Source organism: Lacerta agilis, chromosome 1, assembly GCF_009819535.1.
Source record: "Lacerta agilis isolate rLacAgi1 chromosome 1, rLacAgi1.pri, whole genome shotgun sequence".
NCBI lineage: Eukaryota > Metazoa > Chordata > Lepidosauria > Squamata > Lacertidae > Lacerta > Lacerta agilis.
Window position 1 is genome coordinate 27,898,585 of NC_046312.1, and position 26,394 is coordinate 27,924,978.

The following is a 26,394-nucleotide window of genomic DNA, read 5'->3' on the forward strand; positions in this document are numbered from 1 at the left end:
CCTCATCTGTCTTTTCCTTCTCCGTTCCCCTTCCTTCAGGGTCTGGGTTGGTTGTTTGGTTTTTTGGTTTCTTGCGAGACCGGCGAGGTTGGATTATTGGTGCGCGCTGCCTGCCTTGTGAGTGTGTGTGCTTGGCAGGAGGTGCGGTGGAGTTGGGAGGAAGAGATGTCTAAGATCGGAGGGAAAATTGTGCTTATCCTTAGCTTCGTGTTTCTGACGACTTGCCTCGATGCGGCGAAAGGGCTGCCCTTGAGGAAACAGCGCAACCACAGTCCGAAGGAAAGGAACTATAAGTTGGTAGAGGTGAGTGGAAGCGATGCATTGCCGCCTGGAGAGTAGGAGGGCCTTACTTAGATGACATTGTTACTCCAGCTTGACTCCCCTTCCTCTCTTGACAGCCAAAAAACTCTGCGAGGTCCAGGGTCTTTAAACCCAGGTCAGTGCTGACTTCTGTGATCTGAAGTGATGCCTCCCCCTCCCTTTATTGATCCAAATTACATTTGCTCAACCAACTTTGTACATTGTGCATATAGTCAACACTACACAGTTTAGTGTTCCATTAACATTCCCCCCCCCCACAATCTCCATGTCCGAAAGCTGGATAAGGTGATAGATTTTCTCACCCTTCGTTTCTAGTAAAAGTGGAAGGTTTTCAAATCAGCAGTCACCATGAGTAGCCTACATAACCAAGCAAGCATGGAGCTGGAACATGGAGCACCAGGTTGTGGTCTTATGTGGTGTTTGAGACTCACAGGGCCACTGTACTTCTAACTTTAAGCATTTGCTTAAACCCAAAAGGCTGCTTCGGAATCTGGTCAGTTTTAAAAGTGAAAGCACACCAGCAAGTACAGCATTTCTTGAGAGCAATGTGGCAAAGCATTGTCTCTTAAATATAAATGTGAGCTTCAGTGTGAATTCCCAAAATTCAGCAGGTAGTACTTGGGTTAAAGTCCATCTCTTACACAGATGGCCCCTTGCTCTAGACAATAAGTTTCTCTATCTCTAACTGTGTAAATAAATAGTACTAACTTTATGGCTTTGGGTGCAGCCTTCATCTCCATCTTGCTGATGGCCTTGGCTACATTCTGAAGTCATTCATACCAGTTAGGTGAAGCAATGGAGGTTGGGGTGATTACTGTTTTTGCCATTCTGTTGAAAGCATCCTCTTGCTGCACCAAGAATGGCATCAGCAGGATTATACCCAGGAAACAATAACTGCATCCAGCGCTGCATTCGTAATGTTTTTCTGGAACATCAGAGCCAGCTGAATCAGGACACTGGTCCATCTTGTCCAGCATCCTTGTCTTGCTGTGGTCAGCCAGATACTTATGGGGTTAGCCCCAAAGCACGACCTGTGTGCAACAGTGCTCTCTCCCCACTTCTGATTCCCACTACTGGCTTTCAGATGCATATTGCTTCCAACCGTGGAGATAGAACATTATGGAGGTGGAAACTCCCCCCCCCCTTTTGCAATTGCAGCTGAGTTGCACGGGTCATTTCACACATTACTCAGGGCAAACAGTGTGCACTCAGAAAAGGAGCTGCAGCCATTCAAAGGCCCCTGATAAGTGTATCTGCCTGTTAGCACGTGTGTTTGTAATCACATGTCTGTTGACTTCATGGCGTACATCTTTCGTTGTACTTAACACCAATAGCACTTTGTTTCAAGGGTTGCTGTTCCGCACAATCCTCGCTCCTCACTGGTTGTTGTGTCCCAGTAACATCTGAGCCTTGTTTTATTACATCTGTAGCCTACTTTTCCTCCAAGGTGTTCAAGGTGTCATAAGTGGTTCTCTGACCAACCATTCTAGGTTGTGGGATTACCTGGGAGCTCCTCTTTGCTGATGGGTTGCTGGGTTTGATAGGGACCTTGCCATGGGAGATGAAGCCAGCAATCAGTCTAGCTTGGCATTTTCTGTTCTGACAGCGAATGATAAAATTGCCTTTGGAAAGATCACATCGCATTTATACCCAGGGCAATTATACCCACATATGTGGGTATAATTGTGTAATATTGGCTCTGAATGTGGTGGTTATAGCCATTGACATATACCTCTGCATATTGAATTTTTTGGTATGCCAACCATCCACATATCACAACATCTTGTGGCAATTAATTCCATAGGTTCAGGGATTTTTCTTCTTCTTTTTGACCGAGATCTTTTATGAATTGTTTTAATCAGTTTATAGGCAGTTGGTGTCTGGATGTAGTTAGGATTGGTAGCTACATTTGTCATAGGAGTCTGTGAGAGAGAAAGAGAGCTACCTCATATGTGCATGCCAACGTATTTCATGAATAGTTTTCTTTATCTGTTAAATTTATACTCTGCTCTGGTAACAGGATGCTCTGTTTATTATTTTATTGCAAAGTATATATTATTCTTTTATACAATGGAATTGTCCTTATTCCCAATAGAATAGAGGAATGGGCTGTAGCTCTGCTGTAGAACATCTGCTTTTCTTGTAAGGATCCCAGATTCAGTCCTTGACATTTCCAGGCGAATGTACTCTGTCAGTGTCCATAATATTGAGCTAGCTGGGCCAATGATCCGACTTGAAGTAAGGCAGTTTTGTATTTTTCCAAGTCAACTGTTTTTTGTTTTTTTTTGTTTGGCTTTTTGCTCTGGCAGAGCAGGAATTGTAGAAGCAGTTGCAAAGCATGGAATGGCATTCAAGGGGTGGAAAGAAGAGAAATGTGAATTGTGTATGCTTCACAACTGAAGAGTAAGCATAGAATCATAGAACCGTGGCACCCTGAGGATCATGTAGTCCCTGCAGTCCAGGAATAAGCAGCTGTCCCATACAAGGATCGAACCTCCAACCTTGGCGTTATCAGCACCAGGCTCTAACCAACAACTCATAGCCATCTAAAAAGGAGCCCCTTCCATTAAGTCCAGGGTCTAAATTTACTGTGTTTCTCCACGGTTCACAGTACACTTTATCAGTCCAATTTGCCAACAGAAGAGTAGCGTGACATTTGGGGCACTTAGGAGTCTGATGCTACACGGTGTCTGATGTTGTGGGGTTGTGAGTGTTCAACATTGGTCCAAGGCCTCTTGAGCATTGCATCGCCCATAGCTACTGAAAGTAACGCCGAACAGAATAACTTTGACAAAGGGATGAGACAAAGTAGATGTTTTACGAGGCTTCCCATCAGAGCCGCTGCTGGGACGCGTTCCTTTCAGTGTCATCCCTGCCCTGGCTGTCCCTGTAAGGTTTATTTTCTCTTCAATTTTGTGGCCAGGGATGAAGGCAGGCGATTCCCTTCTCCGGAGCCCATCTGTCTCCTGCTGCTTATTCCTGACCTACGGGCGTCATTCTCTCCCTTCTTGACGTCTGTCCTTGTCTTGGCAGCAGATAATTGTCCTGTCACAGACAGTGGGTAAATGATGGCTCCAGGTGGGGGCAAGGGGGTGTGTGGTTTTGGAGGGGGGGCAGCTGAGCATGGAGGAGGCTGGCTTTGCCTCTGTGTGTGGAATGTGTGCCCCACCCGGGGTGGGTGGGGGGAAGTCGCTGTTTCTCTAGATGTGCTTTTTTACCTTTTCATTACTTCAGCAATTAAGTGCCCTGGCCTCCTGCTTTGTCCTTGGCTTGAGGTCAGGTTTGCAGGCACAAAACATGCACGGAAGCAGCATCTGGCTGAAAAGGGCTTATTGTGCAAAGGAAGGTGCTTTATCCTTCGATAGCAAGCTTCTGTTTTGAGAAGTGCCAAATTAACTTAGTCAAAATGGGGGGGGGGGCTTTTGTGGTGGGGCAAGAAAGGTCTGAGACTGGGGAGCCAGCTGAGAGGAGATGGGATTCATTGGGATGGAGATACTTCATCCAGTTTCTCTGGACAAATAAGTCTGTTGACTTTTCTATGAGGGGAATCAAAGAGTTTCCCTCGGAGGCACATGTTTGAAGAGCTGATATATTCTTAACCCTTCCACACACACTAGGCGGGCTGTTTTAGGATGCAGTGTGGTGGAAGAAATGAATGAGAGGTCAAATGAAAACAAAGAGCTGATCTGAAGCAACAACAAAAAGTACTTTGCAGATTTTTCTCGCCACTCACCCTCCTAAAGCCTCAGTAACTAGGAATCAAAGGGGAAATCCCTAAGATAAATGTGGGAGCAGTTTTACAGACCTCCATTGACTGGGGCTGTTGTGACATCACAGAAGTGCAATTGTGACAGCAGCTCAGCACGATGTTCTCAACAAACCTTAAAATCATCTGTTGACAATCATGTTTCTTGGTTGGATGTTGCTTTCTTCTAGCCGCCTCCTGCTTCTGGCAAAAAACCTGGTTGCTTTTGACTTTTTTATTTTTCTGATTTATAATCGTCATGGACATGAAGTGTGGGAGACCAAGTGCACTTGTTGAACTTCTGTCTTGCATGCAGCTGTCAAAGCCCCAGAGACCGCAGCAGGAAAAGAGATGGCAACCTAATTTAAAGGGGGAGAGGGAAAACAACAGAGGAATCACTGTGGTGGAAATGTACTCCTGCACTTGTCTGTTCCAGCGTGAAAGGTGCAGAGACCACTGTTTGTGACTGTGCCCTTTCCGGCTCTTCTTTGCTCATTCATTCATTCACTCCTCCACGCATGTTCAATTCAGCACAGCAAACGTGGCTAAAAGGACCCTCGGCCCAGCTCATATTTTGCTAATTATCTCCAGCTGCTCTGCTGCCCTTATAGGCTGCTGGCCTAGGCAAGCATCCGTCTTGACCAACTGGTGGGGAGGAAGGGAGCAGGCGGGTTTTTGGATGCTCTCAGGGCAACAGGCAGTGGCACATGGAGTGTCATAACCCAGAGGGCACCAGGTGCAGGCCTCTGTGTAACGTCTTTCCCAAGATAAGAGGCCGCACAGATGTCTTCAGCTCACATCTGCTTCTCGCTGCCTTCCCTCTCCTCCCCCTCTACCCCATTTGACAGAGTTGTGGCTGCATTGCTTGGCCAAGCCAGCTGCTCCTTAAATCTATGCTCTGTCAAATGAGACAGCTTAGCGACTTTCTCTCCCTGGATGTATAGATGGGGGAATCCCCTGGAGGTTTCTGCAAGGAACTTGACACTCAGATATATGTCCTGCTTTTTCAACTCTGTTTGGAGCACATAATTTGTGCTCCACAGCTGTATTTCAATCCTGTTTGCATGACGCGCCCCTTCTGGTTTCCTGTCCAGCAACTGTGCGCAGGTGGTGTAACTTACATTCTTCAGTTACTGGGGTGCACATGTACAGGAAATTGAGAGCACTTGATCTGCAGTTTCTAACCTTTGCAGCCGTAAAGGGCTTTCCCAGCTGAAGTTGTTGCAACACAGGGAAGGCAAAGGCTGCTTGATGATGTCTGTGAAACCTTTTTAATGCACGTTTTTGGGAAGCAACAATTTCTGCCCCTAGTAAGCATAGTAATGTTTAAAAATTCCAGAAATTTTGATGCTACAAGTCCTAGGGGAGTGGAAGCAGAAAAGGATGTGGGATTTCTCCCGGGGAGGGTGGGGGAGAGAGACACTGGAATCAGGGAGAGGGGAGGAGACTGACAATATCGTTCCCTTCAACATGAAGCGGTCCAAATCCAGAACGCCATCTTCCGGGTCCGAAATCCTGTGTGAGTCATGTAACTCATGTGAGATTGTGGACAATGGAAAATGCACTTGGGGGGCATGGCACACCAAAATGTGCATTGGGGGGTGCTGCATGAGTTTGCTGACCTGAAAATACCTTATTTGTGGCACATCGCCAAAAAACACAGACGTGAAAAAACACTTTTTTCGGGGCAAGATGTCAGCCTGAAATCGAGAAAGAGTGACATGCCCAAAATGGCCACTGTACTCTGGGGGGATAGGACAGGATGTCCTGTTTTGGGGGGGGGGGCAGTTGACAGGTATGCAATATGTCTCTCTAATAATATAATATACACTTCAGCATTGAAATTCTACTAATCATCAAACACAACAAGTGTAATTGGAACTACAGTTGGACAAAATCAGCAATCCAAAAACAGCATGACATGTCAACAGCAAAAAGGGTGGCTCTCAGGAATATATCTACAGTACTTTAACCCAAGCAGAGTTTGTTGTGGTAGAATGCAAGAAGAACATTTATTTTTGTCTGAAAGTATTAAGTTACAATAGGGTTGTGGATTACCAAACATTTAAACGCTCAAGGACCCCTACTGCCTTTCCTTCTCATCTAATTAAATCAGCAGAGACCTTTCAAGGCATCTGTAGTGGTGCATGCATGCTCTGTTTCTCACTCACTTACTCAATTTACTGTATTAAGAAAATTTATACCAGGTTTTATGAAAGTTGTTCACATTTCCAGGTCCTCTAACTGCACACAGAGAATACATAAGCTTCTCAGCCAGTGCTGTTCTCGATTCCCTCAGAAACCACCAGTTGGTTGACAGTGCAGCCAGTGGCAAAGCATATGAGAGCAGGGAGGCCATGGCCCCTGGCACAAAATTCTGAGGGGGCACAACCAGGCGCCCCCACACAGGCGCTGGCTTCCACGGGGATCCCCACCCTGGTGAAGGTGGCAGAGTGACTCAGGCCCACAGTCAGCGGGTGCAGAGGAAGGGAGGTCAGCAAGGGGCAAGCACAGCATGGCCTGGCCTGGCACTCATCTCCGCTGGCATTGGCGGGGATTCACCTGCCAAGGGCCACACCAGTTGGTGGGCAAGCAAGTGGTGTAGTGCAGCCCTGTTTGGCTCTGGGGGACGCTCTGGCAGTGTCAGCGGCTTGCCTGCCCCGGGTGCCAGCAACCCATGCTACGCCACTAAGTGCAGTTGCCACCTTCTAATTATTTCCACACTCACAGCCACCAGCAGATAAATTATTAGCTCCTTAAAAAACAGGAATTGGGACCTTCAAACAGATTAAGCAGTTGTTAACAGTTCAGATATGATTTCCTCACCTTTAATTGCTGATATTTGCTCATGCACCTAATACTGGGCAAGTCCACCAGTGATGAAAATAGGCACCCAAGTGTTCAACATTTCTTCCAGCTCAATAGAATTCTCATTTGGGGTGGCACTGAGCACATTGGCTTTTTACTCCAAACTAGCGAGTTTGTCAGCTGATATTTATTTGCTGACGTCCTTCCTCCATTTTTTTTTGATACTGTTGGTGTCTGGGTCCCTTGTATGAATTAGCAGCCTATAAATACTTGACACCAGCCCTTTGAACTTCTGCTCTGTCTGCACTGCTGACTGCTCCAGTGGGGAAAGGTCTGTTGGTGAGCCCTTCTTGGTGCGTCAAGGGACTTGTAACACAAAGTCTTGCTGACTATGCAACCAGTTTGTTCAAACAACCTTCAGCTTTCCTTTTATCTATTTATAAAAATGAATAATTCCTTTTATCTGTCCTAAATTCTCCAACATTCCTCCTGTCTTCTATGGGACTTGGTTATCTCCAGTTAAAGGACTATAGGAAAGCCACAGAAGGATGTGCTGGGAATGGTGCTTCTCTTTACATGGAAGAAGGGCAGATTCATCCCCTGAATCACTGTGGGTGGCAGTGCAGAACCTCAAAATTAGTACGTGGGATGTACTCTCTTATCACCCTACTCATCAAAATGCCTAGGTAGACCTTGAAATGGAGAATCAAGAAAGCAGGAAACGTTACAGCAATGGGTACTTCAGTTATCCTTATAGATAAATGCATGTTCCAATCACAACAATGAGACAACATTGGCAGATACCTAAATGACTCTGCCCTAGAACTGCCCTGTGTATCTGAAGAAGTGTGCATGCACACGAAAGCTCATACCAAGAACAAACTTAGTTGATCTCTAAGGTGCTACTTGAAGGATTTTTTAATATTTTTTAATTTTATTTTTACTATGGCAGACCAACACGGCTACCTACCTGTCACTGCCCTAGAACAGTTGGCTATAGAACCAAATAGAGGAAAGGTGACCTTCGACTTAGGTGACACCCAGGACTTGATACCAAGATGAAAGTGTTGTGGAACCTGGGTTAGCTTTTATACTGCTATTCCAACTATAGGTGGCACTGTGGCCAGCTGAGGCAGTGAGTCATGCTGCTGCTCTTGCTTGCACCCATTTAACCGACTGAGAACAAGGGAACACATTGCTATCACATCAACATTCATGGTAGGCAGCTGCCAGTTTCATGGAGGACAAGGCTATCAATGGCTAATAGCCACAATGGCTATGCTCTACATCCACTGTTGGAGGCCGAATGCCTCTGAATGCCGGTTGCTGGAAACCACAGGAGGGGAGAGTGCTGTTGCACTCACGTCCTGCTTGCAGGCTTCCTGTCGGCATTTGGTTGGCCACTGTGAGAACAGGATGCTGAACTAGATGAGCCCTTGGCTTGACCCAGCAGGACTCGTCTTAGGTTCTCATGGTTTTAACCTGGGTCTGGTCTCTCCAGTCCTAGTCTACTTCAACATCCAGTCTCTTTGGATACTCAGGATTTCTTTTCATGAAGCAATTCTTACACCAGCGGACCAATCCTAAGTCTCTTTGCTAGGGAGTAAGTCCCATCAAACTCAGTGAGAGTTGACTTCCGAATAGGAATAGGAATAGGAATAATTTATTATTGGCCAAGTACATTTTCCAACATACTTGGAATTTGTTTCGGCTACATTGCAATGTAAACATACAGACACTGTTCCTCTCACAATACAAAGAAGTAATGAAACCCTACCCATATTTTACCTCCCCTTAAGCTATACAACTACGAATTTAACAATTTAATGGCACAAGGGAAAAAACTATTCTGGTGCCTGGCCGATTTTGTATATGAAGTCCTGTAGCGACGTCCAGATGGAAGTAAATCAAGCAGATGATGACCGGGATGTAAAGGATCTGCTACAATTCTCTCTGCTCTCTTCCTTACTCGGGTAGCATAAATTGTCTCTATTGAAGGCAAGCTAACACCAATTACCCTTTCTGCAATTCTTACAGCTCGTTGGAGCTTTTTCTTGTCTCTCTTGGAGGCTGTACCGTACCAAGCTGTTATAGAATTACAGAGAACAGTTTCAATGATGCCTCTGTAGAATTGAATCAACACTTCCTGGGACAATTTAAATTTCCTTAGTTGACGCAGGAAATACAGCCTCTGGTGGACCTTTTTAATAATACTATTGATGTTGCTTGACCAATTTAAGTTATAAGAAATTATAGAGCCCAGGAACTTAAAGGACTCTACTATTACAACCATGTTACCAAGAATGGAAAGTGGTGGCAGAACAGAAGAGTGCCTTCTGAAATTTGAGAATACATACGTTTAAAGAAGATTGGAAAATATTTATTGAATATATAGGGGGAAATTGTGTACACTTGAAAACGTAGACAACGTTGTCAGCTTTAAGATAAATTCAACAGTGTAAATAAGTTTTGATGGATGTAATAATGAAATACTGAGTGGTTTAGTTTATGTAAAATATGCAGGGATTTATGTTATGCAAAATGAACCATGGAAAGAGAAGAAGGGAAGTCATTGATATTTTAAGGTGGTTTAAATGAATATTCTAAAACGTAAAACAGAAAATTTAATTAAAATTAGAGAAGAAAAGAGAGAGTTGACTTTCGAATAAATAGGCATTGCATTGTGCTGCTCAAACAAACTTATTATTCCGTATTATTCTATTACATTGGGAACCTCCTTGAGCATTTTTATTGGAAAGATAGGTTAGAAAAAGCTTTTGATAAACAAATATGTCACGGATGCTTTAGCTGAATTTCCTGAACTGCAGGGGGTTGGACTAGGTGACCCTTGGGGTCCCTTCCAACTCTACAACTCTATGAAAATCCTACTTTCTATGAAATCCCACTTTATTTATCAAAGAATCCAGCTTCAGCTTTCAAAACCTGGGGTTTCTTGTTGTGGACTTTGAAGTTTGATGGTGTATAGAGGTTAGGGGCCCCGATTCTATTTGGTTAAGTAGCTCAAATAAATATTTGAAGTTATTCAATGTGCTTCTCAATTTCTGGCACACAAGGGACTCATTTCTTAGTGTCCTCTGTAGGTCTGGCTCCCCACGGGCCACGTTTAATCCTTCCCTTTTGCTGCCACTCTTCCAATAAGCTTCCAGTAGATTTTTTCCACTGCGGTTTTAAGGCCATGTGCCCCATCTCCAAAGTAGTTAGTGGATCATGCTGCTGCTATATTTTAAGAAATCAAACCATGTTTTAGTCTGTGTGGTTGGTGTAGATCAGAAGGTCTAGGGCGGAGAGCGTGAACAGAGCTAGTGGGAGCAGTATTTCCGCTCCTAAGGTCAGTGGAGGGTATGGAGCTGCCTCCTGGATCAAAACAATTAAAAGTAATATTGAGGCCTTTTGATGGCCAGTCACTGAAAGGTCTGTTCTCAGTGGTTGGTCAGAACTGTATTAATCCAGTTAAAGGCAAAAAGGGCACGGTGCCAACTTAGTGGTGACACACCAAGGACCTGCTTCTTATCTAGGGCTGGAGGAATTTTTGGTTTTATCAGGACTGATGGGAGCTGTAGTTCAACGTCTGCCAGGCACCATGGTGTCTGCCACTGACTTAAATCAAATAGTAGTAGTAGTAGTAGTAGTAGTGGTAGTAGTAGTAATAGTAATTTTATTTATTCCCCACCCATCTGACTCTGGGAAACTTCCAACATAATCAAAGAACAGCAAACGTCAAACATAAAAAACTTCCTTCAGGTGTCTTCGGAAGTTGTGTAGTTCTTTATCTCCTTGACATCTGATGGGAGGGTGCTCCACAGGGCGGGTGCCACTGTGGAGAAGGCCCTCTGCCTTGTTCCCTGTAACTTCACTTCTCGCAGTGAGGGAAACGTCAGAAGACCCTTGGAGCTGGACCTCAGTGTCTAGGCTGAGTGGTGGGGGTGGAGAGGCTCCTTTAGGAGTCAGCCGTGTAGAGATTGTCTATCAAGTTTTGAGGCACCACATTTACCCTAATCTGCTGGCAAGTATTGTGAGGTGAACGTGGCATCCCTCTGCAGAATGACCACTATTTCAGCCCTTTGTGACCATGCCTCCAACCTGATATGTTATCGTCAGAAAACCCTTTCCTCTGAGATGAATTCTTTCCGCCACATGATCATGTTAGTTCTCTTTTGTGACGCTCTTGTTCATCACAGGGAGTGGCATCAGAAGCTCTTGTACCAAAATGAACAGAATGGAACAATGCGACTCCTTCCTGTTGTTTTCACACCTGAGAATCCAGCATGTCCTGAGGACCCCTTTTCTCGCCTAGCACGCCACATATCGAAGGACAAAGGTCTGCAGCAGGTCACTTCCTGTACCTGCAGAGCCTCCTTTGCATTTTAGAACCCTGAGTATGGAACCCATGGGATGTATTTGGTAGTGGTGAACCCAGGAAGAGACAGCTGTCCCTTGCACAACAAAAATTTCATGTACAGACTGAACGCCTAAGTTGAGCTTATGTACATAAAGGTAAAGGTAAAGGGACCCCTGACTGTTAGGTCCAGTCGCGGATGACTCTGGGGTTGTGGCGCTCATCTCGCTTTACTGGCCAAGGGAGCTGGCGTACAGCTTCTGGGTCATGTGGCCAGCATGACTAAGCCGCTTCTGGCGAACCAGAGCAGCGCACGGAAATGCCGTTTACCTTCCCGTCGGAGTGGTACCTATTTATCTACTTGCACTTTGACATGCTTTCAAACTGCTAGGTTGGCAGGAGCTGGGACCGAGCAACGGGAGCTCACCCCGTCGCGGGGATTCGAACCGCCGACCTTCTGATCAGCAAGCCCTAGGCTTTGGTGTGACTGGTCTCTTTTCCAAGGCTGTAGAAATGTTCACAGGAATATGCATTATTTCAGTTGGTTTATATGCAGTAGGGCCATTCTGATGTGGGACTACAACTCCCTTCATCCCTAATGGGTAGGAGTTGGGAGTCCGGCAACATCTGGAGTGCTAAAGGAACACCATACCTGCAGCTGTGGCAAGGAGGTTATGCCAAAGATTTCACAAGAAAGGTGAAGGATTGCAAGAAGAGGCACAGAAGCATTTGGGCAGCGGGCCGTTCTAGGCTTAAAGGGCAGCAAAGGCGACAGGATGGAGTCTTTCCAGGGAGCCAAAGTTCCTTCAGAAGGCTGATGGGAGATGGATAAGGGAGCATTACAAGAAGGAATGTTTTGCTTTCACGGAAAAAATAGTGCTGCTACGATTCGTAGATGATGGTTCCTCTTACCAGGTATGACGATAGCCATGTGATAACTTCCATATGACGAGTAAGAATTGTTTTTAGGTGACCAAGCAAGGGTGTACTTTCCTAAGAGTTGTTTCTGCGTGTTTTGTTTCTTCCAGGCTATTGGTGTGTCACAAACATAGTTCAGTTGCATTAGGGACAATTTTTGAAAGCTAGCAGCATGTAGGTCTTCTTTCAAGGCTGCATTCTTCTTATTACTAATTTACATACATCTTTGTTTTAGCGGCTTTACAGGTCTTTTAGCTTAACTAAAGCCCATGGATGTAACATCTCTCTCTCTCTCTCATATTCTGCCGTAGATAGTAACAGCCGCTTGCCCACCCCTGTTCCTCCTGAATCCCACACTCTGCTTATGCTCAGGAACACTGGGCCCATAACCTATCAGTGTTTGTTTTAAAGGTTCTGATCTCCTTTTTTTTTTTCCTTCGCCTGTTCCTCGAACCCGCACTGGCACAAAGGAGTCTTTGAGCAGAGTATCTTTGCAGAGTGCTGCTTTTATTCTTAAGAGTCTTTGTCTGCAAACACGACTAACAGTTATTACACACACCAACACTACCAGCTTTAACCAACCAACCAATACTAACATTTCAACCACTTTATATACACAGGTACAATTTGGTGAGAAATAGCATGAGTCATCGCAGGCTGCTGACTCATGCTGACTTTCTTCTTTTTAGTATTATTATTTTTAGCCGTGACATAGCTTGCCCTGAGCCACCTAAGGTATCCTGCTGCCTTCAGGTAGAGTGGAGGATGTTGTCCCATTGCCCATGTTGAAGTAAGGTTCAATTTGCCCAGCCCAGTTGGATTCTGTACATTGGGCAGGATGGGGCACCATCTTGTCCGTCGCGTCAGGCAGCAAAATGTCTTGGACCAGTTAACTTAGTCAAAAATGGAAGATCCCATTGGCAAGTCTTGCAACTGTTCTCAACAGTTCTCAGCTGTTCTTATTGCCCTGGGGGAAAGATCCAAGAGACAAGGCCCGATCCCAGCAGTCTAGAATGATCACACTTTCCTCAGTCTTGTATATGAAAGGGGGGAGGCGGATGTTACTGCAGCCCTTTTGTCACTGCTTAGCCCCACTCCTAAATAAAACAGCAAAGAGACCAACAATCTCCCTGCTGCTTTCTCTTCCTTTCACTGTGGGAGGGGAAGACAGGCTTCGGTCCTTTGATGTGCAGGCCTTGTAAATCCATTGATGATGCCTTGTGTGTGCGCTCATGTGAGTCAGGACCAGCCCCAGTTCCCTTTGAAGTGCTCCAGCGATCAGGATGAAAGTGGGATGGAGGGGGAAGAGTCCTTCCCATGCCATCAAGCCCTAATTGCAGGTAATAGTGCCCTTCCGTATCCCATATGGGGAGGCGAGCATCCCTGCTTCCCCTAATCTTGCAGTTACATTCTGGGCTGCTGCAGTGAAAGGAAGTAAGCACACAGGGAACAGGCTCAGAGAACTCGGACAGCACGTTGGGAAATAGCTCCTGGCTGCAAGATGCACGGGGGGGAACAGTTGGAAGTTCCTTGGTGCAGAGTTTACGGTTCCTAGAGCACAGGAAGATCTTTTCTGGGGATTTTGCTAGGCTGCTGCCAATTTGTATGTTTGTTATTATTATTTTCAAAAATGAGGTTAGGATGGGGGGGGGGGATTGCACCAGTGTGGCAGTTTCATTCTTACGGAAGGTGGTGACGCAGAATGCATGAAAAGGAACGGCAGTTGGTTTGTGCAAACGGTGTGGCGGAGGAATATATTAGGGCCTTGGTTTCTTTTCCACTCTGCAACTTACAGCCATGTCAGCTTGTTCCGTTATAGTGGAGGTTGCAGTGTTCGGGACTTTATAGATCAGAGTGAAGGTGACATGATAGAGGTCAGCAAACTAGACAAAACATACAAACACAGGAAAGTACCCTAGGCTCAGATCATGGAGTCATTCTAGCTCTGTGCTGTTTACACTGGCTGGCAGCATCTCTCTGGGGTTCCAGTCTTTGCCAGCTCTGTCCAGATATGCTGAGTGTTAATGAGCATGTGCACCAGGTATGGGAGCAGGGGTTGGGGGGAGTTAGCCCCCTTTTTGCCATACCATATTCTGGATGCAGATACAACTCCCCACCCCGCTGCTGCTGTTTCCTCTTTAGGGAAAGCCTACACGTAACTATAACAAGGTATAGAGCTTGTTGCAGGCTGCTTTTGCCAAGGAAAATGGCACAGGGTAGGAAGTGTTAATCCTGCCCCCTACATACTCTTACCACCATGATCCTCAGGCCCCTTCAGCTTCTTATTGGCCTTGTTTTTCAAAGCTGAGAGATCCCATCGTGGATTAAAAAATAATAAAAAATTCTAGGTTAACTCCAATGCAAGTGTTTCCGTATGTTGAAAGAGGTTTATTAGTTGAAAGGCATGAATGCAATGCCAGAACCAATAATTGGCCAGTGTGGTGTAGTGGTTAAGAGCGGTAGTCTCGTAATCTGGTGAACCGGGTTCGCTTCCCCGCTCCTCCACATGCAGCTGCTGGGTGACCTTGGGCTAGTTACGCTTCTCTGAAGTCTCTCAGCCCCACTCACCTCACAGAGTGTTTGTTGTGGGGGAGGAAGGGAAAGGAGAATGTTAGCCGCTTTGAGACTCCTTAGGGTAGTGATAAAGCGGGATGTCAAATCCAAACTCTTATTATTATTATTTGCACATGTATGCAAATAGGTTTAAGAATCTCTCCCCTCCTGGTTCTGGATTCCATGTGATGCTTCTGCCATCCAGGAAGGTAAAGATGCAAAGTGCGGCATGGCACCAGTGAAAAGCTGCCATGGGGGCCGCATTTTGATGGTTCTGTAGAAGAAGAAGAAAGTAGTACCAGAAGCATGTTAGTGAGCAACCAAGGTTTCCGTGCCTGCAGCCTAGAAATGGAGAACATGTAGCCCTCCAGATATGGTTGGATTACAACTCCCACCATCCCTGATCACTGCCCATGCTGGTTGGGGCTGAAGCAGTGCTGTCAAGTATCCTGTTTTCCCTGGGATTCTCCCTTATTTTAAGCAGTTTCCCGCTGCTCTCCCTTATTTTTTATTTCCCGTTTTTAATGGAAGCAGCTCCTCCCCTGCTGGCCATGGACTGGGTGGGAAGACCTCACCTACTTAGAGAGAAAAGCCTCAGCCCTCAAAGCTTACAGGGGGGTGTATTCCTCCCCCTGCATCAGCCCCTATCCATTGCCGCCGAGCCCCTCAGGCGGCCAATAGGGTTAGCTGGCGGGCGGAGCCTGGCTGCCTTTGAGCAGCTGCTGCTTCCTGTCCTGTTTTGATGGGATCAGACAAGAAGACGATGGGGCTCCATCGCGCGGAGCACATGGCTGCCCTCCTCTTTGTTGGCTGCCCTCCTCTTTGCTCCGCTCTGAGCCCGAGGCCGCTTGGAGTTTACATTGCTGCCCCGCCCACTTTTGCTTCTGGCTCCGCCCACCACTGGCATGTGACTGTCCCCGGGATAGGTGAGACTGCTGATCCCTTATTTTCAAATCCGAAACTTGACAGCTATGGGCTGAAGTCCAGCAGCATCTGAAAGACTGGAGGAGATTCTACACTCCTGCTGTAACAGGGAAAGTTGGGAAGAACAGGTTGAAAAATAGCTGGGCCAGCATGGGAGGGACAGGGCCTCAGATCAAACTCATTCACTTGTGTGTAGCAAGTAAACTGAGCTTCAGTGGGGTGGTCCTTGAAAGTTAGAAGAAAAAAAGCACAGGGATAATGTAGCCTGAGCCATGAAGGACTGATCAAAAACCAGGTGAGATGCAACAGCATAATTACCGTATCTGTAGTTGTTCATAGTAAGCCCAAGGTATAGGAATGTACATAGAATCATAGAATCATAGAGTTGGAAGAGACCACAAGGGCCATCCAGTCCAACCCCCTGCCAGGCAGGAAACACCATCAAAGCATTCCTGACAGAATATGGTGTGTTTGATATCTCAGACCAGAAAAAGAAAGCAGCCAGATCTCAATTTTCATGAGGCAACGGAGAGTAGTTCTGATGATGTTTCTGTTGCTGCCTCTCATTGCCAGATCTCTACTTCATCCGACACGGCTTCAATCAAAGAAGACGAAATGCCGCAGTCTAACAAGGTCCGGAACCTGAGGCGAAATGGGCGGGCCATGCCACACAGGCAGAAACGCCGTTGGCCACTGCAACATGCTGCAAGGAACCAGTTGGCATCGCTCCAGCCAGGTGGCGCAACCCAGGAGGAGAGCACGCCCTTTGTGCTGGACTTGAAGAACCTGCCAGGCTTAGCCAACGTGGACCTGAGTGCCCAGAATCCAAATATACAGGTAGGCCAATGGGCTTAGGGCTGTATTGATTAGACAAACAAACAAAAAGTGGCACCATCTGTAGTTCACTTAGAACTGACCCGTGCTTTGGGGTAGTTGGTCTTGACACGGACAGAAGAGGGAGAGAGGGAGATTCTATAGTTGTAGAACAGCTGCCAAGAATGCCTCTCTGCATGCCCATGTCTCAGGGGTTTGATGCAAAAAAGACTAAAATCCAAAGAGGTGCCTTCAGACATGCGGATTAGTGCATTAGTTTTCCTAGCTATAATGCTAGCACTTCTGTCCCAACAAAATAAAAAAATTAAATAAAAATAAAAAATCCTTCCAGTAGCACCTTAGAGACCAACTAAGTTTGTTCTTGATATGAGCTTTCGTGTGCATGCACACTTCTTCATACGAAAGCTCATACCAAGAACAAACTTAGTTGGTCTCTAAGGTACTACTGGAAGGATTTTTTTATTTTTTATTTATTTTGTTTTGACTATGGCAGACCAACACGGCTACCTACCTGTAACTGGAACTTCTGTCCCAGTTTCTAACGCTTCTTTTGCACTGCACTACCTGTTGCATTGTGGAACTGTCACCATTTGATCGATATACTGCCATGTCACACTAAATTTCATTCACACCAGTCGGTGTGGTTTGGCAGAGCAACAAACACTATAGGTTTAACACAAAGAAAAATGGCTTGTACTTGTTTTTGAAATGCAGGGCTTGCGCATAGAGAGCCCCAATAGCAGAGTTTAAATCTCATTGTAAGGCAGATTTAAGTGAAGGATAGGAATAGGTTTTTTAATCTTTTTAATTAATTAATTAATAATAATAATAATAATAATAATAATAATAATAATAATAATAATATTTTTTATTATTTTATTTACACCTGCCCATCTGGCTGGGTTTACCCAGCCACTCTGGGCAGCTTACAGCATATCTAAAAACACAATAAAACATCAAGTGTTTAAAACCTCCTGATTACAGGACTGCCTTCAGATGTCTTCTAAAAGTTGCGTAATTCTTTATCTTATTGATATCTGAAGGGAGGGCATTCCACAGGGAGGGTGGCACTACTGAGAAGGCCCTCTGCCTGGTTCCCTGTAACTTCGCTTCTCGCAGTGAGGGAACCAGCAGAAGACCCTCGGAGGAGGACCTCAATGTCCGGGCTGAGTGATGCGGGTGGAGACACTCCTTTGGACATTCCAGCTTCTTAAGGCAACTGACAACCCCCCCCCCCCTTTTTCAATAAAACAGACTTCAAGGTAAGTTTAAAAATGCTTTACTTACAGTTACTAGGTCTCAAGACTTGCATTTTCCTTAGTAAAAACGATAAAATGCATGTAAATATTCTTAGTTGAGAAATATACAGCAAGAGCAGCCTCAGATACATATATGAGACAGAGTAAAGTTGAGGCATACCCGTGCAGCGTGGCAGAGAGAAAAAGGAACAAGAAACAGGCCTTACTTCCTCCCTCCTTGGAGAAGAGGGGATGTGACATCATAGAGCCTACTCTAGTAATTTAGGACTCTGTGGTCCTTAACCCCTTCACACACCAAGTAGCACTATTAGGTATGACTGCAAATTTCCTACATAATCTCCACGAGCACAATATGCTTCTTTGTCTTGTTCAGTACTTTGCAAAGTTGCTGAGATCCTATTGTAAAATGGTAACTTCATTTTGCACTGCAATCCTAAACACACTTAATTTCGATGTGGCTCTACAGAGCTTAAATGTGACTTACTTCTGAGTAAGCATGCATATAGTCTTGCTTATAGTGGTAGAACTACTTCCACCTTGCCCTGCCCTATTAAATGGTCACAGACACTTGTGTCATGCAGTGTGTGACTTTTGAAAACAGCTTTCTTTAGTATTCTTAGTGGCTTATTATATGCACTTAAGTAGAAAAGCAGTTTTGCAAGCAGGGTTTGGGACATGACCTAACTGGATTGATAATGGGGCTCCATGGAGAATTATTATTATTATTATTATTTTAATAAAGAATTTATTGGTTTTTACAAAACAAAGAACAATATAACACATACCCAACACAAACCCAAACACAAACCCCACAATCAAACCACAACAAAACAAAACACACCAATAATTCTTATTCTTGTTTACACAAAAAAAAACTTTTCTTGTTCGAATCACTACTCGGTGACTTCCCCCGTTTTCTCCCCTTTGGTTCCAATTCTAATTTACTTTAGTAACTTCTCATCTCTAAAATTAAATCATTCAAATATCTGAACTAAACATACATCTTAAAATCTTATTTTTACTCCAAAATAATCTATCACTTCTTATTTTACATCAAATCTATTCCAAATATTACTTCGTAATAATTAATAATACAACTTCGTAACACAACATATTGCTTCTTATATCAAATCATATCATACATCTTCTTTCACTTAGACTGCTGCTAATAAAAAGAAAATTCAAATATCTCTTCTCTAGTTCAAAAACTTAAAATCTTAACACACCGGCTTCAGGGTACCGTAATAAACCATCCTAATTTTATCCTTAATGTATTTCACCCTATCCCCTTTCTAACCATTTTCTTACGCCATCTCGGGGCCTCCCCCCAGATATTCCTCCATCTTACACCAAAACCATTTTTCAGGATGTCCTCTTTTCTTGTAAGTCCACAGATCCAGACGTAGTCTACAACAGTCCTTGCAGGGAGCATCAGGGTACACAAATCATCACTTTCCAGCATCTCCGCTTCAAAATTCCGTTCATCTTTTGATTGTAGATAAATAAATCTTTTCCCCATCATTCCTGGGCTCTCACCCCAGAAATTGGATATAAATTGTCTTCTGATCCTGGGACTCTCACTCCAACAGGACTTTTCATCTTCTCAGAGTTGCAAAAACATTGTACTTTGTACTTCGATAATTCCCTTGAGCTCCCTGCCAAGGGTCTCTTCCATTTTAACAATGTTCTGAATAGTCTTTCCTGTGAGATATAAATTGTCATCCTGATTCAGCAAAGTTAATTTCTGGTTCAGCAATTCTAATTTCAAAAAAATAATCCTTTGTTCGTGAGTCAGTCCAGAGTCTGAAACCAGCTTGAAAACAAAGCCCAACATGGTAGAAATGGGCAGAGGGTATCAAATTTCAGTATTTGCCATCTTAGTCACAGTACTTTTCCATCTCAGACACAAATCTCCGCAGCCATTTTCCCTGGAGTCAGGGCGAAAAGATTACATTCCATCCACTTTTAAGAAGAAATATTTCCACCAACTTAGATCCCCCAAAAGGGGTCTAACCGATCTCACTTGTAAAATTCGAAACATTTGTATCCACCGCTGCAACAGCAGCCGCCATCGATACAGTTACTTTCTCTTTCACACAAAGGGAATCAGAACGGGCTTCCTTTCCGTCATTTCTCCCGTAGCGCCAGATGTCAAGATAGATCCAATGTTAGCGTACTCACGGCCAACGGGCTTCTTCTGTCTTGCTTCTGCCAGGTAGAACGATATCGCTCATCGCGAGCGGCGGCCACCGCTTCGCCGGTCCGGTTGGGGCATATCTCCTCAGCCCAGCTCCGTGGTCCCTTCACCCCCACTCCCCCTTTACAGGGGGAACGAGGGAAGGGTTCGGAGCTATAGCGGGCTCGCCGGAGAGCCCTAGCCGCGGGACGCTCGACCCGCGGTTTAACGGAGCCCCGCTTTGCGGTAGCGGGGCTCCAACCCCCGAGCCGGCCTGGGTCGCCTCGCTGCCGAAGCGACCCACGACCGCCCGCGATGGCGTCCTCGCCGGAAGTCCTCCATGGAGAATATTGGACATTGAGAAAGCAGGGTAAAGGAAAGCTTTAAGAGTGAATGTCTTGGTCAGCACTAAACTGAGAGAGAAGTGGTGAAAGCTCAAATGGGCAAATACATGAATGTAGGATGTACTGTTACTCTTAAAAAACCCCACAGTGCTTTAGTGGTGGTGCCCCATAAACCCTCTTACCCAGTGCCATTACTTGCAGGTGACCATTGAGGTCGTGGATGATCCTCAGGCTGAGATGGAGATGGACCTGCTGAAGGAAACTAGCAATGACTGGTCTCTGACCTCCTCTGAGTGGCTGTCCCACAAAGACCTCTTCTGGCCACTTTTCTGGGAGTACACGGACCCCAGGGAGGAAGGGGAGGAAGGGGACAATTTGGACATAAGGAGCAGGGGGGAAGAAGACGACGACGACGAAGAGGAGGAGGAAGACTATACTTCAGAGTATGATGAGGAAGAAACGGTGCTGAGTGGAGTGGGAGGTGACTGGGACCAGCGGTGGCCCCATCAGAAAAACTGGATCTTCAAAGAGAAGTATAATTACGGTGAGGCTCCCTTTCCTGCCCTTGGTAGGTCTACAGAGCTGCGTTAACTCATTGACTGTTAAGGGGCAGCAGAGCATTTTCAGGAGAGAGCAAGAGGGTCTTTTCAGTTCATTATCTCCTCTGTTCCTCTCCAGTTAAGATGAGTGGTCCAGTTGATTTGTTTTGGGGAAATCTGGGATGTATCCAACTGAAATGCCTGCATTATTCCAGCAATCCCAATAAGCATCCTTCCATATTTGTGCTTTCTCTCCTGTACATATGCTTGAGAATTCCTAATTTAAATCCATTTGTGAAGTTGGTGGGCAAGGTCTGCTTTATGTGATACTAACTCGTTACGCAGACTGGGGCGGGGGGGGGGGTAAAGGAAGATTTGCATGTCCTCTTTTTTTCCGCTGTAGATACATCGATGTGACAATTGTTGTGTATATTGGAAAAACACTTTTGCTTTGCCCTTCATATTGCATAATGTGCGTGCATTTTGCAACATGAAATGGAAAATATAACCTATGATATGACTGCAAATCAGGCCAAAAAGATCTTGAGCCATTAGGTAAGGTAACCCTTGAAATTTTAGGCACTGTATAGCCAAAACCAGAGCAATGTACAAAATTCTGGGAATCACAGCTTTCATTTAAAAGTGGGGCGGAGTGCCTGGCAGAAAAATCACGTGAGTTGGCGCACACGAGTCTCCTCTTCTGGATTTCTAGCTGCACAATATAGGTTTGGGTGAGAGATCTAGGCTGCTGGCCGATAGGGGAGAAATGTGTGTGAGAGAGACCTTTTTCTTACGCTCTCCACAGACTATGAAGATGAAGAGGAGTGGAGCCCTTGGTCTCCGTGCACTGTAACCTGTGGCACTGGCAACCAGAAAAGAACCCGGTCTTGTGGCTACGCATGCACTGCTACGGAGTCGAGGACCTGTGACCTGCACCGCTGTCCTGGTATGCCTTTTCTCCTTCCACCCCTGCCTTGTTTTCTCGTCTGCCTCTTGTTCCTTCTTCTAAGCTCCTGCAGTTAACTGCAGCTTTCTCAGCTGTAAAGAGAGTGACCCCTCAATTTTTAGAGGATCCCTTTTCAAACATCCCAAGAGGACTGGGGTGAGTTTCCAATAGGGATGCTTGTGGTCTGGCTCTCTGGCAAAAGGTCATCTCCATTCTGACGTCTCAGGTGCTGAGAACACCATTCTTCTCCTCCTCGTGGTTGTATGTTCCATTTGTGCAATGATTTCCACTTGTGCAAAGGAGCGTCTTTCCCCTCTCCTTCTCTGCTCTGCGGCCTGTGCCTTAAACCTGCTCTTGGGGTCCCTCCAGCCCTCTGGAGCAGATTGGGGGAGTGCGGGGAGAGGAGAGGGGAAAGCACATTTCACTGCACAAATGGAAGGCGTTGTTTCTCAAACAGGACAATTGTTGTATACATTGCTCTCATGTGTTGATAAAAATGCTGTGGTTGCCAACACATAAAATGGCTGCCATCGGCTGCAATGAAAGAGGTGAGGGGACTCTGTACTGGTGAGTACTGTCGCCAAAATCACTGGTTATGTGCAATCCCGTCTCTTATTTTACATTGCTTGCACAAAATGCAAATGCTCCTGAAGAACTTTGTGAAAAGGGGTGTCCCTCTCCATGAGGAATTGGTTTCAGAGTAATGGTGGTTCTCCAAATATTGTTGGACTTCAGTTCCCATCAGCCCCAGCCAGCATGCGCAGTCAGGCATGATGGGAGTTGTTGTTCAGCAATAACTGAAGCAGCCACAGGTTATCCATTCTTGCTTTCAGAAAACCTCCCCCCACATTCTAATAATCAACTCAGCAACTCCTTTCTTTTCTCTGACACATTTGATATATAAATGCCATCAACTGAAAGGCCACTCAGTGTGTTGTGGGTCAAAAGCAAACTTTGGGCCTGTGTGTCTATGTCTGTGTCTGTGTCACATTTTGGCCTGGGAGTTGTGGACAGGAAATATATACAGGGTTGGAGACTGAAGCCCAGCTCCTGTAACACCTTTTAAGTGGCATGTGGTTCCCCCCTGACCCTTTTGCTTCTGTGCTTCCCTCAAGGGGCAGATGGGGAGTTGTCTCTTGCCACAGAAGAGACACCATTTGAAGCTGAGAATGCCACAGAGATGCTAAACTCAGGTCAGTAAATTCCAAATGAGCACGGCTACGCTAAGAAATTGCACAAGCAACTGAGCGAGTGAGCTGATCATAATCTTAAGGTTGTCTCACGCCCTGTCTCTCTTTCTTATGCACACACCTGTATTCTCTCACTCACTTTCTCTCTCTCTCTCTCTGTCACACACGGCCGGAACTTTTGAAGTGTTCTCTTGCTCTTGCCTGGGCAGAGGGGGCACCTTTCCCTTCCCAGGGCAATGTATATGACTGGGCTGCATCCCAGAGGTTTATGCACACCCCCACATTGCTCCATCCTGCACCCATCCAAGCAAGAGGCATTGCCCCAATTCAGGGACACATTCCCATGAGGCAAAATTGCTCAAGTTGAGGGCACCTAGTGGGAGCCAGTGAGGGATGTGACTTGGGAAGAGTCCCAAGGGAACAAGGAAGCCTAGAACAACAGGGTTCCCCAACTTGGATCTCCAGGTGTTTTTTTGGACTACAGTTCCCATCATCCCTGACCAGTGCTCCTGCTAGCTAGGGATGATGGGAGCTGTATTCCATCAGTAGCTGGAGGCCCACATTTGGGAAACTCTGGCCTAGAGGGTCACATTCAGCCGCTGGGCCTGTGATTCCCTGCTCCTGATTTAGTACCATCCAAGATAAGCTGTCAACGGCAAATTGTTTTGTCTGATGGACGTTTCTCTCTTCCCCCTGTACCCTTTCCTCAGATGTGGACAGCTGTGAGAAGTGGCTCAATTGCAAGAGCGACTTCCTCAACAAATACCTGAGCAAGGTGTTGTCGGACCTGCCCAGCTGCCCCTGCTCCTACCCACTGGAAGCCGTCTACAGCGCCGTCAACCTGCGGGACGAGCGGCAGGGCAAGAACTTCCGCTGGCGAGATGCCAGCGGGCCCAAGGAGCGGCTGGACATCTACAAGCCCACGGCCCGCTTCTGCCTGCGCTCCATGCTCTCCCTGGACAGCACCACGCTGGCTGCGCAGCACTGCTGCTACGACGAGAGCGCCAGGCTGATCACGCGAGGCAAGGGGGCTGGAGCCCCCAACCTCATCAGCACCGAGTTCTCCCCCGAGTTGCACTACAAGGTCGATATGCTGCCCTGGATCCTCTGCAAAGGGGACTGGAGCAGGTACCACGCCGTGCGGCCTCCGAATAACGGACAGCGGTGTGCTGACAACCCCCCAGAGGAAGAGTACCTCTCTCAGTTACAGGAGGCTAGGGAGTATTAACACAGGAAAAAAACCAAAAGACGCGGAGAGCAGGACGTTTTTGGTCTCCTGCGCGACATACTAGGGAGTATAACAGGGCCTCTTTTCTTCTCTCTCCTCCCCTCAGCTTTTATGTCAACAAAGGCCTCCGCTTCAGAATGGCTACAGAGCCGCTGCTTGTTTTGCATTCCCTTGGTAACCAGGTAGTCTGTAGGAAACCTTAGTGCAAACTCTACAGTGGCTTCTGCCCTACGTAGTGGCCTCCAGTTTCTTTCCTGACTTCCTCGTTACCCAAAAGTTGCCACAATTGGCCCAAATGGGCTGTACCAGAAGGCTTGCTATGGCCATCCTGAGGGATTATAGGGATGGGAAGAGCCATAGGAAAAGGGGGGGGGGTGTCTTTCAAAAGGCCCATTGTGACTCGTTTTATACTGCACACAAGCTGTCGCACAAAGGCAGACTGGGGGATCTTATGGCCTAAAACTCTAATTGGGTGCTTGAAGGTTTTTGCATAGAGTCTGTAAGCAGTCTCAAGGTGGATGGCTCAATACACCTAAATTCTGTTTTTAGCTAAAAGGGAAACTTGGTTGGACATATTGAGAGTGACAGATCTGGCTTCAAGCATCTGTTGTCTTGATGTAGTCCTGGGGCAAGAGAAAGGATGACGTTCCACACAGTTTGGGAGAAACTGGGATGGAGGGGATTTTGGGTTGTGCGTGCATGCTTTGGAATGTAAGTTCTGGGATGTATTGTGAAAACATATCCCCTAAAGTGGATGAGTGGCAGATGAAGACAACCTGCTTGCTGGGTTGATAGAACAATCTGGATCTCATTTCTACCCAGCAAGTCAGATAGGGAAGCAAGCAATTTTTTTAAAAAATTACTCTTCTCTTCAGGCCAGAGGCAGGGCAGAAAACAAAGCCCAACACATTTATAAGACTCCAGGGGAGGAATTGAACATCTTGCCCTTCTGATCATTCTGTCAACACAAGCATTTCGGCTTGTAAGATAGGACAATCCTGAGCACAGTTCCCAGAGTTTTCAGGGGGGGTGAACCTGAACCAATTGGAGGGGCAGGGGGAGGAAAGTTGGGGGTAGGGTGGAGTCCTTGTTCAAGGCTTCTGCTGACAAGACTCAATAGTCAAATCCTGTCCCAGGGGTCCTGGGAAAAGCTGCAGTTCTGAGCAACCTCAGTCAATAGCATGGGAAAGAACAAAGCCCATGTTCTCCAGCCAAACCTTTTCAATTACATATACCAGAGGTAGCCAACATGATTCTTTCCAGATGTTGGACACCACCTGCAACATTTGGAGCTCCAGGCAGCACGGCCAGTAGTCAGGGATGATGGAAGCTGTAGTTCAGCCACATCTAGTCACCCCTGGTGTAGAACTTCATTCTGAGTTTTGGATCTGATGTTTGGTGGAGGATTGGTTGGAACAACCCAGTCATGAATTTCCCACATTGCTGTTTGGTTTCTCAAATTGTGAAGGAAAGATCCAACTTCCCAAATTTCATGTTTCTGTTTTGCTTTGGGATTTTAACTTTTGGTCTAGTTCCTTTATCATTGGCATTGCAGGGATGGGTTTGCCTCTTGATACAGTGGGTGTCAGCTGGGTTGTGAGTGAAGGGATTAGTCCTAGAGCTGTTGGTGCTCTAGAGCTTTAAATAAAGCAAGCCCACAATTCTGTGCAAAGCAGTTGTGCAAACCTGCATATTTGTCTTGCACAATTTAGTCTACTTTTCCTAGTTTTGAGGAAGGGCAAAGAGCCATCAGACTGAAACCCTTGTTCTCTCTTCCATATTGTGAAATTTTGCCAGGCATCAGCTGGAAAGGTGTTTCTTAAAAAATAAAAATAAAATAAACTTAGAATTTTAGGGCGTGGCTTCCCTCAAAGAATTCTGGGAGCTGTGATTCATTCAGGATGCTGAGAGTTGTAGGAGAAGCCTGTTCCCATCATAGAGCTCCCAGAATTATTTGGGAGGAGCTGTGATTATTTATAGTGGTAGCCTAGTGCTTAAAATGTATCATGTGAAAGTAGACTTGGCCGCTGACTCTAAGGATGGGGGCCTTTTTTTGGAAGATGATCCAGAGTCCAGAACCATCGTCTTTCACAGGACATCCACAGCCAGAAATTGGAGGCTTGTGTGCTGTCCTTTCTTCTACCAATTTTATTAGTGATGTCTTAAGTTTATAGAACTTCATCTTACGGCCTTTAGTCCCCTTTAAGTGATGATTGGCCTTATAGGCATTCCAGCAAATTTTGTTGTGTGTT

The 26,394-nt window shown here is 45.9% G+C and overlaps 1 protein-coding gene across 2 annotated transcripts; it reads left to right on the forward strand.

Annotated features, from left to right (window-relative positions):
- Positions 1-61: 61 nt before the first annotated feature.
- On the forward strand, positions 62-25,150 carry ISM2 (isthmin 2). Of its 2 annotated transcripts, none has more exons than XM_033142022.1 (6): positions 62-303; positions 16,200-16,463; positions 20,441-20,783; positions 21,584-21,724; positions 22,840-22,917; positions 23,625-25,150. In XM_033142022.1, exons 1-6 carry the CDS (start codon positions 166-168, stop codon positions 24,140-24,142), a joined length of 1,482 nt encoding a protein of 493 aa, XP_032997913.1. In that variant the 5' UTR covers positions 62-165; the 3' UTR covers positions 24,143-25,150. The 2 variants fall into 2 exon arrangements, with proteins under 2 accessions (XP_032997913.1, XP_032997921.1); XM_033142030.1 differs by lacking the exon at positions 62-303 and adding an exon at positions 336-436.
- Positions 25,151-26,394: the final 1,244 nt, after the last annotated feature.

Bases quoted from the DNA above. Each gene is read 5' to 3' on its own strand.
- ISM2 (XM_033142022.1), top strand. From the start codon at position 166: ATGTCTAAGATCGGAGGGAAAATTGTGCTTATCCTTAGCTTCGTGTTT. The intron at 304-16,199 runs GTGAGTGGAAGC...TCTCATTGCCAG, and splicing joins GGAACTATAAGTTGGTAGAG to ATCTCTACTTCATCCGACAC. The intron at 20,784-21,583 runs GTGAGGCTCCCT...CGCTCTCCACAG, and splicing joins CAAAGAGAAGTATAATTACG to ACTATGAAGATGAAGAGGAG.